Genomic DNA, 16,041 nt, shown 5'->3' on the forward strand with positions numbered 1-16,041 from the left:
CCTTAAGCACTTTCGTGTGCAGCCTCTTCTAAAGAAGCCCTCGGCCGATCCTTCCTCTCAGGCTAACTATCGCCTGATCTCCATCACTCTTTTCCTGTGCAAACTCTTGGTAAAGCTGGCCATCTCCCAGCTTAATCTACAAACTGAATCTCTTGGTTGTCTCCATGACCACCAGTCTGGTTTTAGAGCTGCCAGAAGCACAGAAACTGCTCTCCTGAACACCCATGAAGACGTGCACTCCAATCTTAACTCCAATCTCCCTTAGGTCCACATTCTCCTTGATACTATGCTTTTGACATGGCCAACAATGCCATCCTGCTCAATCGTCTTCGGGACAACCTTGGCCATACTGATCTGGCTCTTGACCTCTTTTCTCACCGACCGACCCTCTCATGTCCAACTGGGGTCTTTCCTCTCTTCTATCTCTCTCTCTACTTGTGGTGTTCCCCAGGGGTCTAACCTCTCTCCCTGACTCTTCAACCACTACCTGGCACCTCTTGCCCATTGCATTGCTACTTTCTGCTCCAATTTTCAATGTTATGCGGATGGCACCCAGCTATATTTCAGGCTCCCCTCAGCCACCTTTGCTTCTTCTCTCATACCAGACTGTCTGGCCGCAATTCAGGAAAAGTGTGCCGCCAATGATCTCTGCCTTAATGCAAGTAAGACTGAGATCCACCTCATTGGGCCACCTGCTCCCTCATTTCCTCTCTCTCTCTGGCTGCCCACTCTGGGCCCTATTCCTGCTCCTTCATGTGAGGCTAAGAACCTTGGTGTCATCTTGGACTCCACCCTCTCCTTCTCTCCTCACATCTCTGATGTCTCTAAGAAGTCAAACTATCAGCTGCACCTCCTCAGAGGTATTCTTCCTTTTCTCACTTATCCCCAGAAGCTCACTGTGTCCAGAATTCTGATCCTCTCTAGTCTGGACTATTGCAACAGCCTCTTTCTAAATCTTTTTTCCTCTACTCTTTGATCTTAACAACTTATCCAGAACAGGACTGCAAGACTTGTCCTTGGCCTCAAACCCAGGGATCGTATCTCTCCAGCTCTGAAATCTCTTCACTGGCTCCCCATGGTTGCAATGATCAACTTCAATACCCTCTGCATTGTCCCAGAAGGCTTTCTGGGGCCTGGGACCGCTCTACCTCCAACTTTCTCTTGCAGAACATCTTCCTTCGTGAGCTCACCGCTCATCTACCACCAACTCTCTGAGGGTCAGTTGCCTCTCCTAGCAGAGAGTAGGGGGCAGATCTATCTCCTCGGCTGTGGCCTCCCTCTGGAACAGCCTCACTTCCTCTCTCAAACTTGAACAGAACCACCTCCGGTTCCAGAAGCAACTCAAGACCTTCCCTTTCACTTCCACTTTCTCTCTTCCTCTCTAGCCTGATGATGCAACTGACTGCTCCGCGCACTGGTCAACTGGTCACCCTCTAAACTCACGCCCAGGCTCCTGCATGTTAAGTTGCCCTCGCACTGCCTACGGGCTCCCCAGCACTTAAGAGTCTGTATCTGCAACCCTACTGTCCCTTCTCTCTTATGAGCCACCCGCTGGCTGCACTTGTGAGTTAACTGCACTTCCCCCCTTGTCCTCCCTCTGGCACTTTTCCCCTTCCCTCTTCCCTGAACTTGCACAATCTGAATGACACAAGGCCTAGTAAGATAGTTATGTTATCCTCGCTTGTTTCCCCCTCCTTGACTTGTCACACCTAGAAACACCGGTCTACAGGCGCGTTATATATGCCACATCATATCATATCATATCATATCTTAAGACAGCCTTTGGGCTGGTCACTCAGGGTTTAGGCTGGCCCAAGATAGACATGTTTGCTTCTGCTAGCAGTGGCCTTTTCCCCTCTTGTGTTCATGTTCAAGGAGGGTAAGGTCTGTGGCTCCAAAGTGGGACCTCCCAACTGCATTAAGGGCTCTTCAGAGTCGGCCCTTTTGAATCTTTGGCACCAGTAGACATACATGTTCTCTCCCTTAAGAATGCCATGATATGATATGATTTTTTTTTTATAACGCACTTAATACCCAGAGGTTTCTAAGTGCGGACCCGGGGATCGAACCTGTGTTGCTCCATGTTGTCTTGCTTCTAAGGCGAGTATGTTGCCCCTGAGCTATCCTCCAGAGACTCCCATCACTACGGTTAGACAGATTGGACAACTGGGGACTCTGCTCCCCTTATTTAGTGCTCTCCTTCTGCAATAGTGAAGAGATGTTGCCCCACCTTACATTATCAGGTGGTTTCCTATTTTCACCTGTTGCAAGAAATCATCCTCCCTTCTCTTCTGGAAGCTCACCCTGAGGCTGCAGAGTTGGTATTCCTGAATGTGAGATTGGTCCTCCTGACCTATTTAGAAAGAGCCAATCATCGAATAGCCAGTTTGCACCGTTGGGGCCTCTGAGAGGGAAGGAAGGCCTCTCCGAAGACATTGAGCTGTTGGCTCAAGGAAACAATTACTCTGGCCTACTCCTTGGGTGGGATGCAGTGCCGCCTAAGGTTTTTGGGTTACTTCATTAGGGGGATGGTGGACTCTTGGGCAGAGGCTTTGGGTTCCTCAACCCTTAAAAATTGCAAAGCAGCTGCCTGGATGTCTTGCCTTATGTTTGTGCAGCACTATTAAATTCTTCCTTGCCAGAGGATCAGGATTTTAGCCTCTCAGTTCTGTGGGCAGGGTCATGCTGAAATGTGTGATGATCCATTAAAATGCATAGGGTGTGCAGAACCTCTGAAGTGTGCTGGGCTCTTTGTTTACAGTATCTTGGCTACATTGGATTTTTGTATACTTCAAGAATTAGGACATGGACGAGGAAGGAGGTTTTTGGGGGAATGCTTGGATTATTTAGCGGTAGTATTCATTACTTCCAGACATACTCTTCTTTGCCCCAGTACTTTTGCCTGTGCACCCCTCTCTGGGCTGGGTCACCTCTGATGCAATGCAAACTAACCAGGAGGATCTGAGAGGAGGCCTTCCTTATTATAGGGTAAGGGGAGGGATGGATCCTCACTTGAATTTTGGAAATGGTAGTTTAAATTACTTTTTGTGAAGACAGTACTCCTTCAGGGCTAAGGAATCAGACAAGAAAGTATAGGACTAGCAATAATGAAGATTACCAGTAAGTGATGTAAACACAGAGGCGGGCGTGAGTACTTGTATTTAAAGTCTTTATTGTCACTTATAACAACCGGGGCCCCGCACTGCGTCTGCCTCCATTAAACGCTAACCCCTCTCTAACTGACTCGAACTCTAAGGTCCTTCTAACCTAAACATTCCGGGGTTGACGCAGTGCGGGAAGTAAACATTCTAACAAAGAATACTACACCACCACCCCCTTATAATATTATATAACAACATATTATATCAACATTGTAAAACCAACCTAAGTAAAATACTTAGACAATAGGCAATTATAACATATACATATGTAACACATGTGAATATCTTAAAAACTAAAAACCTATGGGCTATACATAAATTTACCTTTGCATGAAATCTGTGGACCAACCTGGCAACTCCACAGGCTGTGGACTATACATTTTAACTTTGCATAACATAATCTCTGGACCAATATGGTAATATCCTTTCTCTTGAACTGCGCAGAAGGTTACGTCCAGAATCATCATTACCTTGTCTCACATTCATTTCCTCATCTTATCTGGCCAAATCCCTATTAACGTTCTCCATTTCATTGACATTCTCCATTCCAAACATAATATCATCTCCAAACACTCCAGTCACTCTTCTCTCCTTACCAGAATGCCTAAATTCTTCATGTTTACCTCCCCATCTCCATTTACTTACCCTATCCAAATTCCATACTGCTCCTCCAGTAACTCTAACTGCTCTTCTGAACACCTGTATAACTTTAACCAGAATGCTGTATTTAGCGTCCCCCTTCCTCACACTACGACCAATCTTAATCCACACGTAATCTCCTGGCAAGATTCTCAACTTGGGCTCTTCAATAGACATTCTATCCTTGGTCTGATATTCAACCAAACTATGTTTTTCATTATGTACCACTCTCCTACGATTAACCCATTCTGGATTAAGCAGAGTATTGGGAGCCCTTCCCCTCATCAATTCAAATGGTGAAACATTCATTCCTCTCTTAACAGACATCCTACTACACCATACTCTCTCCTTGAGAAATTCCTCCACGGACAAATTATTACTCAACGCCCACTCCACAGCTTCTACTATCACACAATTGCATCTCTCTACTAGTCCATTAGTTTGAGGATGATATAAAGCTGAAAACCTCCACTCAATTCCCGATCTCTTGGCAAACTCTCTTATCTCTCTACTTTTGAATTGAACTCCATTGTCACTCATTATCACTTTGGGAAATCCTTCCCGTCTACATATTTGCATTATGAATTTCATAATCTCATGGCTATCAATCCTACTCACCGCCTTAACTTCAAGCCATCCTGAATAGTAATCAACTAGGACTATCAATAATTTCTGCTCACCAATTAATTTCACATATGGCCCAACAATATCTATACCTACCATTTCCCATGGTGCCTCACCTTTATAAATGTCGATAGGTTTTGACTTTACAATTTTGCAACTCTTATCACTGTTCTGACAAGGCCAACAATTCCTAACCATTCTTTCTATCATCAGATCCATACCTGGCCACCAGTACTTCAATCTTACATTATTCTTCGTGCCCGTAATGCCAGGATGACCCTGGTGTGCTTTCTCAATAAGTTCATCATACAACTTACGTGGGGGAATCAATTTGTCCCCCCTTACCAAGAATCCATCCTCCATTGACAATTCATCCCTTATCTCCCAGAATCTCAAACATGCTTCCTTTACTGCTTTCTTTTCAGGCCATCCTGATTTCATGTATTCACCGATTTGTTGTATCTCATCATCCTTGCCCAACTCCTCAATCCAAACATCCTTGGACGTAACTTCAAATACAACAGTTACCATTTCGTCATCCACATCCAGTCATCTGCTTATTCCCCAATGGTAATCTCGATAGAAAGTCAGCCACAACATTCCTTTTTCCAGGCCCATATTTCACTGAAAAATTATAATCCTGCAGTTTAAGACTAAGTCTTGCCAACCTCGGTGAGGCTCTGCACATTCCTTTGACCGTAAGAACTTCAATCAAAGGCTTATGGTCTGTCTGAACTACAAATTTTGTTCCCCAAAAATATTTCCTGAAATAATTCACCGCCCAAGAACAAGCCAACAACTCTTTTTCAATTACTGAGTATCTACTCTCTGTATCCGAAATGGCTCTCGAGGCATGACTGATTATCCTCTCATTTGCATCTTCATCTATCTGTGATAAAACTGCCCCCGAACCATTTCCACTGGCATCCACTGTGATTTTAGTCATCCTACCAAACTCAAACCCTCCTAATTCCAAAGAATTGCAGATTTCACCTTTTATGCAATGTACCGCCTTGTTGCAATCATCATTCCATATAAACTTAGCATCCTTTCTCAACAATTTCCTCAAAGGTTCTGTGACACTCGCAAAATTTCTAACAAACCTATTATAAATACTCACATAACCCCAAAAATGATCTCAACTCATCTTTGTTCTTGGGATTCGGTGACTCCTTAATTGCCTCCATGGCGTCCCTTTTTGGTTTATACCCTTTGCCATTTACAGTATGTCCTAAATATTCCACTTCCTCTACTCCAATTTTACACTTGCTCTGTTCAATTTTCAAACCAACATCTTCTAATCTTTTTAGCACATTTTTCAGCCTGTTATCATGTTCCTCAATTCCTTTCCAAATACAATAATATCATTTTGATACACAAAGATCCCACTTAAACCTTTAAGAACATGCATCATAACCGTTTGAAATACAGCCGCCGCGAAAGCTAAACCAAACGGCATGCGTTTATACCTATACAGACCCTGTGGTTTAATAAAAGCTGTAATGTCTCTGCAATCTTCAGTGAGTGAAATTTGATGATAGGCTTTTGAGAAATCTAACGTAGAAAACACATCTGAATCACCAATACAATTCAACATTTCAGAAATAATTGGAAGGGGAAATATATCAGTTATTATGTTCTTATTGACATCCCTCAAGTCCACACAAATCCTGGGTTTGCCATTTTTCTTCAGTGCTACAACGATGGGGCTCACCCACTCAGAAGATTCAATTTATTCTATGACCCCTTCAGATTCCAACAGTGTCAACTCCTGTTCAACTTTGTCAGCAATGGCAAATGGAACTGGTCTCGACTTCGTGTGTCTAACCGGTACAGCTCCTTTCTTGAGACGAATTATGTGCGCAAAATCCTTTAATAAACCCAAATCTGATTTGACTTCTTTTCTTTTTTCCGCTGACACTTCGTTTCTCTGTTGACTACTATTGACCAACAGAATCTGTTCTTCCGTACATGGATCTAACCTGATTCTCAAACTAGCTTGGTCTCTCCATCCTATGATGTTTACACCCTTTTCTGCTACATAGACTTTAACCTGGTCTCGCTTGTCTTTAAATTGGATGATACAAGTAAACCACCCAAACATTTTTATGTTTGATCCTTCAAATCGACCCGAATTTCTAATGTCTGGTGAATTCAATTCACTTTTGAGACCACGTGTTATAAGGTTCTGCCATGTTTTCTTGGTAATAATTGTCCAGGGCAAACAACTATCCACCTTCACTCTAAGTTTCCAATTATCTAGAACCACCTCGCAACTCGGGCACTTAAATTCTCCTTCTGGAGGTTCCTGTATAAAAAACACCCTTTCTTCCTCTGACTCTTCCTCTTCACCCACGATGACGGAAACTCTTTTCTTTTTCCTACATACAACTGCAAAATTACCTTTTATGACACAATTTCCACATTTCTGTCCCAGTGCTGGACACTGTTTTGCATTAGCATAGTGACCAATTCTGCCACAGTTATAACACCTGTCCCCATCCCTTGGTTGGGCATTCTGAAATCTTTGATCATATTGTGCACGAGGTTAATTCTTTGTCCAGCTCCTCCCATGAACTTTATTAGAACCTCCTTTGTACTCTGGATTTTTAGCTTTATTGTTCTTTCCTGGAGTGGCTTCAGCCTTGTCTTTAGACCGCAGTGCATTAACCTGGCCTTGTTCCTCCTGTTCCTGTACTACCTTATTAGTGGTTCGTTGCATGCTCTGTACCGCTTCTTCTTTCTTGTTTTTCATCTCTTTGGAGCATAATTGACTATGTTCCACCATCTTAGCAATGGCTATAGTTTCCGGTAGTGATGGATTGCCAATCATCCATAGCCTGTCTTGAACTATATTATCCTTTGAGTGAATAATTATCTGATCTCGTATCAGTTCATCCAGGGTGATGCCGTTGCCAAATTGACAGGCCCGTGATAAGACCCTTAATGCTGAAACATGTTCCTCAATACTCTCATTTTCCTTTTGCACTCTGGTGTAAAATTTATATCTATTTATTGCCACATTAGTTTCCGGAGCATAGTACTTGTCCAATTGTCTTATGGCTCTGTCATGTTCGTCAGCATCACCAGCTTCATCTCTTGTCAATTCAGGAAGTTCTCTAAACTTCCTCTGGCCTTCCAATCCAAGTGCATGTAAGAATAATAGTTTCTTCTTCCGGGATGTGAGCTCTTCTTGATCCACAGCTTGAATATAATTCAGCCAAAATTCCTTCCACTCTGACCAGACAACCGCTGGTTGTCCTGGAGTCGGCAAGAAACTTGCAGGAGGCTGAATGCTGATGCCCTGCATTTTTGTATATAAAAACAGTCACTGCACAACTGTCAGAGTTGTGATTTCAAATGTCCATCTGGGAGAGGTATTGTGCTTCTTCAACATGTATGTCTAATGTAATATTAGGTTTCAGTATGGCTGTGTAAATACAGGAAAGAAGAAGAGAAAAACATTTTTTTTTTTAGAAAGTACTGGGACGAGGATGAAGATGCCTAATTTTCACCCTCCCCAGATTTCCTGGTTCGACCGTGCAAGATCACGTGACCGCGATCTGTTTGAGGGTCCTTTTCTCTACTACACGCGATGAAGCGATGATACGTGTGCACTCCCTGCAATGATCGTCAAACCTAGTGTTGTGGAACTGTGCAAAAGGGCGCTCTCCCTCGATATATGGCCAATCCACCAGAATATAGTGTCACGTGTGGCCCACCAGGACTTCCCGGACTGGCAGGGAGATGCGTTAACCTCTGCACAAACCAACGTGACAACACACGTCAGTACGGAGCATCCGCTCTTCACTCCAGTCCTTCAGAGACCAGAAACATCAGCACAAACCGACACGAATGTGTGTTGGTTCAGAGCATCCGCTCTTCGTATTTGTGGCAAAACACCAGCACAAGCCTGCGCAGGATTACGCATCGGCTCGGAGCGGCTGCTCTTCGCTTTTCCTCACCCCGTGGGTCCTGGGACGCCGGTATTCTCGTCGCCAATCGATGTAAGCACGGAGGAGGGCGTGAGTACTTGTATTTAAAGTCTTTATTGTCACTTATAACAACCGGCGCCCCGCACTGCGTCTGCCTCCATTAAACGCTAACCCCTCTCTAACTGACTCGAACTCTAAGGTCCTTCTAACCTAAACATTCCGAGGCTGACGCAGTGCGGGAAGTAAACATTCTAACAAAGAATACTATAGTAAGTAATCCCAGCATTATGCTCTCAGCTCTTCCCTTTTTTCGCCTTGATCTTTTTTCATAACTAGTGTTTCAATCGGACAGCAACAAGTGGGCACATGTTGGATGTACAGGTACTTTACAATGTTCAGTTGACATACTGTAAGAAGACTTGACAAGAAAGAGTGAGTGAAATGAAGTAATCAAAGCATTTAGATGTCTCAATGCATTTTCCAAGAAACCTGTTTTTGTTTTCGTACCCAATTTGGTCTCACCTGTGCCAAAAGAGTCTTACACCATTTCATTACAGAATCTGGATCCGCTGTGTGTCCGCAAGATAATAACACGCGCAGATCAGTTTCGTCATCACCTGCAATTCATGTAATATAGAAAGAAGTCACCAGAGGCCCGCTGTTAGGGAAAGGAATCGTTATCTGCCAATAATATAATGATTGCAGGTTCTTTATACGATCATACATGGAGAAGTGAAGCAGTGTTGTACAAAATGTGTATACTGTTTGTGTTAAACGCTATGTCTGACATCAGATTTGGTCTCTAAGAAACTGATGCTGACTCCATAATGAGCTGCATAGGTCTGATGCAGCTGGCACATTGTCACTTTTCATTACACGTCGGACAAAGCAATATACGAAGCAATGTTGTAAAATCAAACAGGATAGTGACGCCAATTTACATTTGTCAGAACAAACATATGTCAGTTATGAATGTTGTATTCATTTGTTGCGATTGAATCATCGTACGTCATTTCGAGAAGAAATGACGTACTGAGTAAACAATAACAGAGGGCCGGGGTCAATCATTTGGAAGGCTGTTGTAAAGATGCGAGGTAGGCAGATTGGGGTAAACACGAAGTTTATTACAGGCAAACCCCGGATTCCAGCAGGTAACTTCTCCAACCGACCACAACAGAACCTGGAACCTTGGACATAGATAAACAGCCTCAGACTATGTCCAAGGTTCCAATGCATTCCATAACATACATTATATTATAACACTTCTCCCCCTGTTAACAAACACAATAAATAAACAATTTAGCAGAACCCCACAATGGACTACACTCATCCGTTAGCACACACTACGCACCCCGTCCTCACTCACACACACATACTCGCACACAACTGCCCCAAGGACAGTTTAATGCTTAAGACCACCCAACACGTAACCCTTAAACTTAACAGGAAGCCTTCTTTTCCTAATGGGGTGACCCCCACCGAAAGACACGCTCGTGGAAGGCACCTACTCTCCACTCTCAGGCCACACCTCCTCTCCACTCTCAAGCACAACCTGGCCCCCACCTCTCTCGGGCTCTATCTTCTCGTCACTCAACCTCTCCACCTCACCACCTCCATGCATCCCCTCACCCCCCGTACACAGGGGTAACAAAGGCATTTCCCGCGTCTTCCAAACTACTAGGCCTCACCTTCATCTCTCTCCTTATCACAACAACCCGCCTCTTGTTCCACCTGGAGCCATCATCCAACTTCACGTATCCTCTGCCTACCTTTACCACTCGTCGGGGATCCATATACACACTTGCCCCCTTGGGCACATATGTGGGATTCTTAATCTGTACATGATCACCCACAGACACAGAAAGGGGCTTCCTTCCCACACTTGCCTGATTGACCTTCTCCAGTTTCTGACAAGCTCTCGCCAGGACCCCTTGCATGTCCACCTCGGTGCGCACTACACCACCCCAAGCAACAACTCTCAACTTGGATCCCAGCTTCCTGCCCCCATCAGCTCAAAAGGTGAACATCCCGTAACCAATGAAGGTCGTATACCTATAGGCCATGAGAGCCTCTGACAAAACATGGCATATCGGTTGCACCCTGGGTGCCTTACTTTTGTTGCTAACCGCTCACGCAATACATTCTTTTACAACCTCCTCCACATCGCTGTCCATTCCTGGCCACCAGTACAACTCCCTCAGCCTCCTTTTTATCAATGATCTGCCCACATGGCCCTCATGGGTTGCCTGATTTACCTTCTCCTGCTTCTGACAAGCTCTCGCCAGCACCCCTTACATGTCCACCTCAGTACGCACTCCACCACCCCAAGCAACAACTACATGACACTTGGCCCACTTCACTGTCAAACCACTCTTCTTCAAGATCTCCACCACCCTCAACACCCTATTAACATGCTCTCTACAGTCTTTTCCCCACACTAAGATATCATCTTGAAAATACTCCACACCAGATGTGCCCCCAAACAGTTTTTGCATTAATCTTTGAAAAACCGCTGAGGCCAGGCCGAAAGGCATCCGACAGAAACAATATGCACGAATGGCATAACAAACGATGTCAACAGCCGTGAGTCCTCGTGCAGCTCTATTTGGTGATATGCTGATGATAAGTCAAAGGTGGACAAACACGTGGCCTTCCCCACATACACCAACAATTAATTTATATTGGGTATTTATATTGGGTAAATGGTGTCTGTCCACTCATATGTTGGTGTTCAAGTCCCTTAAATCCACACACACAACCTCATGCGTCCATCCGCCTTATGGGCCAGCGCTACAGGCGCCAACCATTCCGAGCTCTCTATCTCTTCAATCATCCCAGATACTTGGAGCTTCACTAGTTCATCCTTTAACCCCTGCCGGGCCAATACGGGTACCCTTCTCACCTTGTGCACACTAGGTACTGCACCTCTTTTTCTTACAATTTTATGTGAGAACCCCTTCAGCTTGCCTAACTCTTTTGAGAATATGGTAGGGGAAAACCTCCCTGAGATGTTCAGCCGTTACTGCCCCCTCACTCGACATATCCTCTCCGGTTCCAACACTTAGTATTGGCACAGCCTTCCTTGGGTGTATTTCAATTTCGAGGGCTGCCTGCTCATCCCAATCTATCACAGCATCACCTTTATGTGCACCATATAATTTCCCTCGGGTGGTGCGCCTTTCAAATTCAACTCTTGCCCATTCATAACCCAACACCTTGATGGGCACACAACCATACGCTCAGGGATTAATGTCGGATGGTAAAAGGGTGGACACATCTTTATGGTAACTCACCTCATACAATTCCAGGGAAATCATAGTGTAGCGTCCGCAATGCAGTTATATAGGAATTGATTCCTTCGCCTACAGCTTGAGCCCGAGAAAAGAAGTGATATCTTTCCAGCACCACATTTGCTGTCTTTCCAAATTGCTCTTCCAGTTTTTTTAAAGCCGTCTCATACACCCTCACCGCACCTTCACTAGCTTCTCCTTCGCCATCTCCCGGCACATGCACATCTTCACCGGGAAGGTGTCTGAATACTCTCCAACCCTCTGTGCCCAGGCAGTTCATTAGTGCCACTTCCTTGTCATCATCGGTGTATCTGGTGCCCCCTGCTGCCCTCAGGTAAACTTTGAACGTGTCCACCCAGAGGTCTCAAGGGATGGGAGGTTCTCCCGGACTGGGGAGGAAGGCTGGGGGTGGTCGGGCATTGTTTTGCTGCCTTCTGGAAGTGCCTTTTGACGCCCTTCACCTTAAGATTGAGTGCCTCTTTTGTGACCCCTTGGACAACAGTTACTGATTGCAATGTGAAATGGCTAGGGCAGTTTTTCACTTGTTTCCCTTATTGGGACTATCAGTGCTTAACTTCTCTGTAGCTCCTTGTGAATTGTCAAACAAGTTTTTCTAATTCCTTTTTATTTTCTTAGGGTGCACTGGCCCTTTCCCTGGACTGCTTGGACTCTTTACTGCTCTTCACATGGTTCATACGCTCTGCTAGATGGCATAAAGGAGCGTTGCTGGGCAACAGCTTCCCTACACTAGCTTCGTAAGCGCTCTGGGTCACTTTGGACCAGCCCCCAGGCTCCTCCCCAGGGAAGTCTCTGTCAGGAAGTCTTCGCGCTCCGCTGCCAGGCATGGCAATCATGCGAGCTCGCTAGAAGGCTTGTACTTCTTACCTTCTCTTCTTCTTGCAGCGATCTGTGCCAGGCGGGGCTAACACTTGGACTGGAGCAAGTCTCAAATCTGGCTGCGACCCTTCCTGTTGTGTACGTGGTACACGAAGCGCGCATGTGCGGCCCAGCGGGCCGGCGCATGCGCGTTAATTAATAAAGGCGGTGCCCGGCAGTTCGCGCCGGAGCACCGGAACGAGCAGACGTCTCCGCGTGTGTTCTTGCGCGCCCGCATACGCGCGCTGGTACCCTGACCCTGGGAGGCCCCACCACCACCACGGCCCCCCCCAGGGTACAACACTGGCGACGAGGAGGTACGGACGGCTTCCGTGCTCCGACAGCCTCGGAGAGACGAAAGCCCTTCCGTATTACGGACCCGCGGAGTGCCGGCGGCCATTTTGATTTCGCTCGCTCCTCTCCTCACACGTAGCGGCAGTGGTTGCGGCCCGAAAGGGTGCTCGTGCGCCACCTACCAGCTGTGTTTGGAGGACACAGACAATTTTTGGAAACCCCACAGTCCTGCAGGCGCAGGGCTGTGGCATTTAAGAAGAAAGAAGTGGGTTTCTACACCCCAACACCACTACGAGCCCAGGACTAGCCGCCCTTCTCTCTAAGAAAGATAACTGTGAGTACGTGACGCAGAAATGGGTGAAGAGACTGACGATGAGGGTGCCGCTGCCCCAATCCCACGTAGATCTCGCAGCTCCCTAGCCCCCATGCCTGAATTCGATACTACTGGCCCCCCTTCCAAGCTAGGTCCGAAGTGGCTACTATGAGTCAAGAGGCTAGATATGTTCTTCAGGGCATCTGGGGTGAACGACGATGACACCAAAATCGCGACTATGATCTACTCGGCAGGCGCAGAAGTCCACAAGATCTACGACTCCCTCGTCATCCCCGTGGTCACGTATAACGCAGTCAAGCAGGCACTCAAAGACCACTTTCTCCCCATGGCTAACGTGGATTTCGATAGATTTGTCATGGGCGCCGAAAGACAACTAGACGACGAGCCCCTAGACAAATTCTGCGCCCGCCTGAGACACCTGGCGACCTCCTGCAGATGGGCCGATGAGGAAGAAATGGTCCGCAACCAGCTACTGCAGGGGTGCAGCTCCGGCAAACTCCGAAGGCAAGTCCTGAGAGAACCTGGTCTGACCCTCCAGCAAATTTTGGACCTGGGAAGAGCACATGAGCTGGCGGAAGCCAGAGGTGCGAAAATGGACGCTGCCTCGCGACCGAAGAATGACGAAGACGCATTTGCTGTGGGACGGTCAGCAGCGGGAAGGTCAAAATGGGCGTCGAGAAGGCCTGATACCCCGCCCACGCCAGGCAATGCCTCATCGTGCTCCTACTGTGGGTATGACCTCCCCCACGGAGGTGAATGCCCGGCAAAGTTGAGAACGTGCGGCCGGTGTGGCACACCGGGGCACTATGCTAGGATGTGCCGGGCTGCCGCCCCTGTTGCGGCGGGAAGAGGACCGGAGAGAGTTGGACGAGGAGGTGCTCGCAGAGTGAGAGGCATCTCCTCGATCGATCAGGGCCTGCAAGACCTAGACATCGCAGAAGAGGAGGAGGAGGAGGAAGAGATTTTCTTCATCTCCAGCATTGTAAAAGGTCCTGGCACGAGGCGCCAACCCACATGCACTGTCAACATCGATGACGTCCCCACCCCCATTCTCATAGACACTGGGGCTTCGGTCTGTGTGCTAGCCACCAAACATTATGAGGCCCTGCCAGGCCCGCCGGAGCTGTCAGCGTCCATGGCGCGAATATATGCGTTCGGTGGGGAAACACCCCTACCCATCTGAGGTGTGTTCGTAGCCCCGGTTTCTCATGGACAAAACACACCATCAAAGCAAGGTTCTTTGTCACCAGCGTCAGCCCACATTCCCTGTTGAGCTGTGCGGCGTCAGAAGCACTCGACATTGTCCACTTCACATTTGGAGTATACCACGCCGATCTAAAAAGCATGCTACACAGGTTTGAAACTCTCTTCAAGGGCATTGGAAAGCTGAACGCAGAGCCCATTCGCCTACACATCGACAAGTCCGTAAGGCCGACAGCCCTCAAACATCGCCGGATTCCTTTTCACTTAAGAGCCCAAGTGGAGGAGGAGTTGCAACAGCTGGTCGACCGGGACATCATTGAAAGAGTGGAAGGCCCCACCCCGTGGGTTTCGCCCATCGTAGTAGCCCCAAAGCCGAAACAACCAGGGGCAGTACGCATCTGCGTGGACATGAGACTCCCAAATGCCGCCATCAAAAGGGAGCGTCACCTCACACCCACTCTAGATGACATTGTCGGAGAACTCCAAGGTGCCAAAGTCGTCTCCAAACTGGACCTCAGGTCTGGGTACCACCAGTTAGAGCTACACCCCGAGTCGAGGTACATTACGACATTCACTACTCACGAGACTAAACTTCGGAATCTCGTCCGCGGCGGAGGTCTTTCAAAATGCCATCAGGGGAGCCCTGTCCGGACTGAAGGGTGTCATTAACATGTCCGACGACATCTTAGTCTTCGCCAGGTCGGAAAGTGAACACCTCAAACGGCTAGAGAACACTTTTGAGAGACTACAGGCGGTGGGTCTGACCCTGCACCAAGAAAAGTGTGAATTCCTAAAGGACCGACTGGAATTCTTTGGGTTCACCTTCCATGCGGGGGGCGTATCCCCGGACCCTGGAAAAGTGAAAGACATAAGAGATGCGCCTCCACCCACATCACCAGCGGAGGTCCGAACCTTTTTAGGGATGGTCAACTACTGCAGCCGTTTCATCAAGGACCTGGCCTCTCTGTCGGAACCACTGAGGGCACTTACCAGGAACGATGTGACTTGGCAGTGGACTGAGATTGAACAACGATCCTTCAAAGCCATCAAAGAGGCCCTGTCAGAGCAGGAGACAATGGCCTTTTTCAACCCCAGCCGGGAGTCGGAGATTGTGGTCGATGCTAGCCCGGTGGGACTGGGGGCAGTCCTCATGCAGGCTGACGAACGAGGGGTCAAGAGGCCCATAGCATATGCCAGCAAAGCCCTCACTGACACTGAAAGGAGATATTCCCAGATAGAAAGGGAAGCCCTCGCCATCCTGTGGGGGTGCAAACACTTCAGAATTTACATCCTCGGCAAACCTGTCGTCGTGATAACGGACCACAAACCCCTGATTCCTATCCTGTCAGGAACGTCATCCAAGCCGCCTCCCCGCATCGAAAGATGGATGCTATCCCTCATTGAGTACGGCGTCAAGCTAGTGTACCGCCCAGGCACCCATAACCCAGCGTACTACCTTTCTCGTCACCCAGGCACGAGGGATATCCAGAGGCCCGTGGAGATAACGGACGCCGGGGACGCCGTGCATCTCGTCATTGAATCAGCCCCTCGAGACAGGACATCGCGGACGACTCGAACTCCGACGAGGCGTTCCTAAGAGTGAAGAGGGCGGTGGCCACAGGAGAGTGGCGGGACATCCTTTTGAACAATGCCAGGAGGAACCCAGAGGTACAAAGGGACCTACA

The 16,041-nt window shown here is 47.5% G+C and overlaps 1 protein-coding gene across 2 annotated transcripts in view; it reads right to left on the bottom strand.

Annotated features, from left to right (window-relative positions):
• The window catches only part of LOC138491603 (E3 ubiquitin-protein ligase DDB_G0292642-like), a 377,122-nt gene that overhangs the window by 253,691 nt on the left and 107,390 nt on the right, over positions 1-16,041 (bottom strand). For both annotated transcript variants that reach the window (XM_069618209.1, XM_069618208.1), the window contains exon 2: positions 8,882-8,976. In XM_069618209.1, coding sequence (XP_069474310.1) covers positions 8,882-8,976 — 95 coding nt within the window. The remainder of the gene's footprint in view (positions 1-8,881; positions 8,977-16,041) is intronic.

The sequence above is a fragment of the Ambystoma mexicanum genome, chromosome 10 (genome assembly GCF_040938575.1).
Source record: "Ambystoma mexicanum isolate Mex_15411 chromosome 10, UKY_AmexF1_1, whole genome shotgun sequence".
NCBI classification, from domain to species: Eukaryota; Metazoa; Chordata; class Amphibia; order Caudata; family Ambystomatidae; genus Ambystoma; species Ambystoma mexicanum.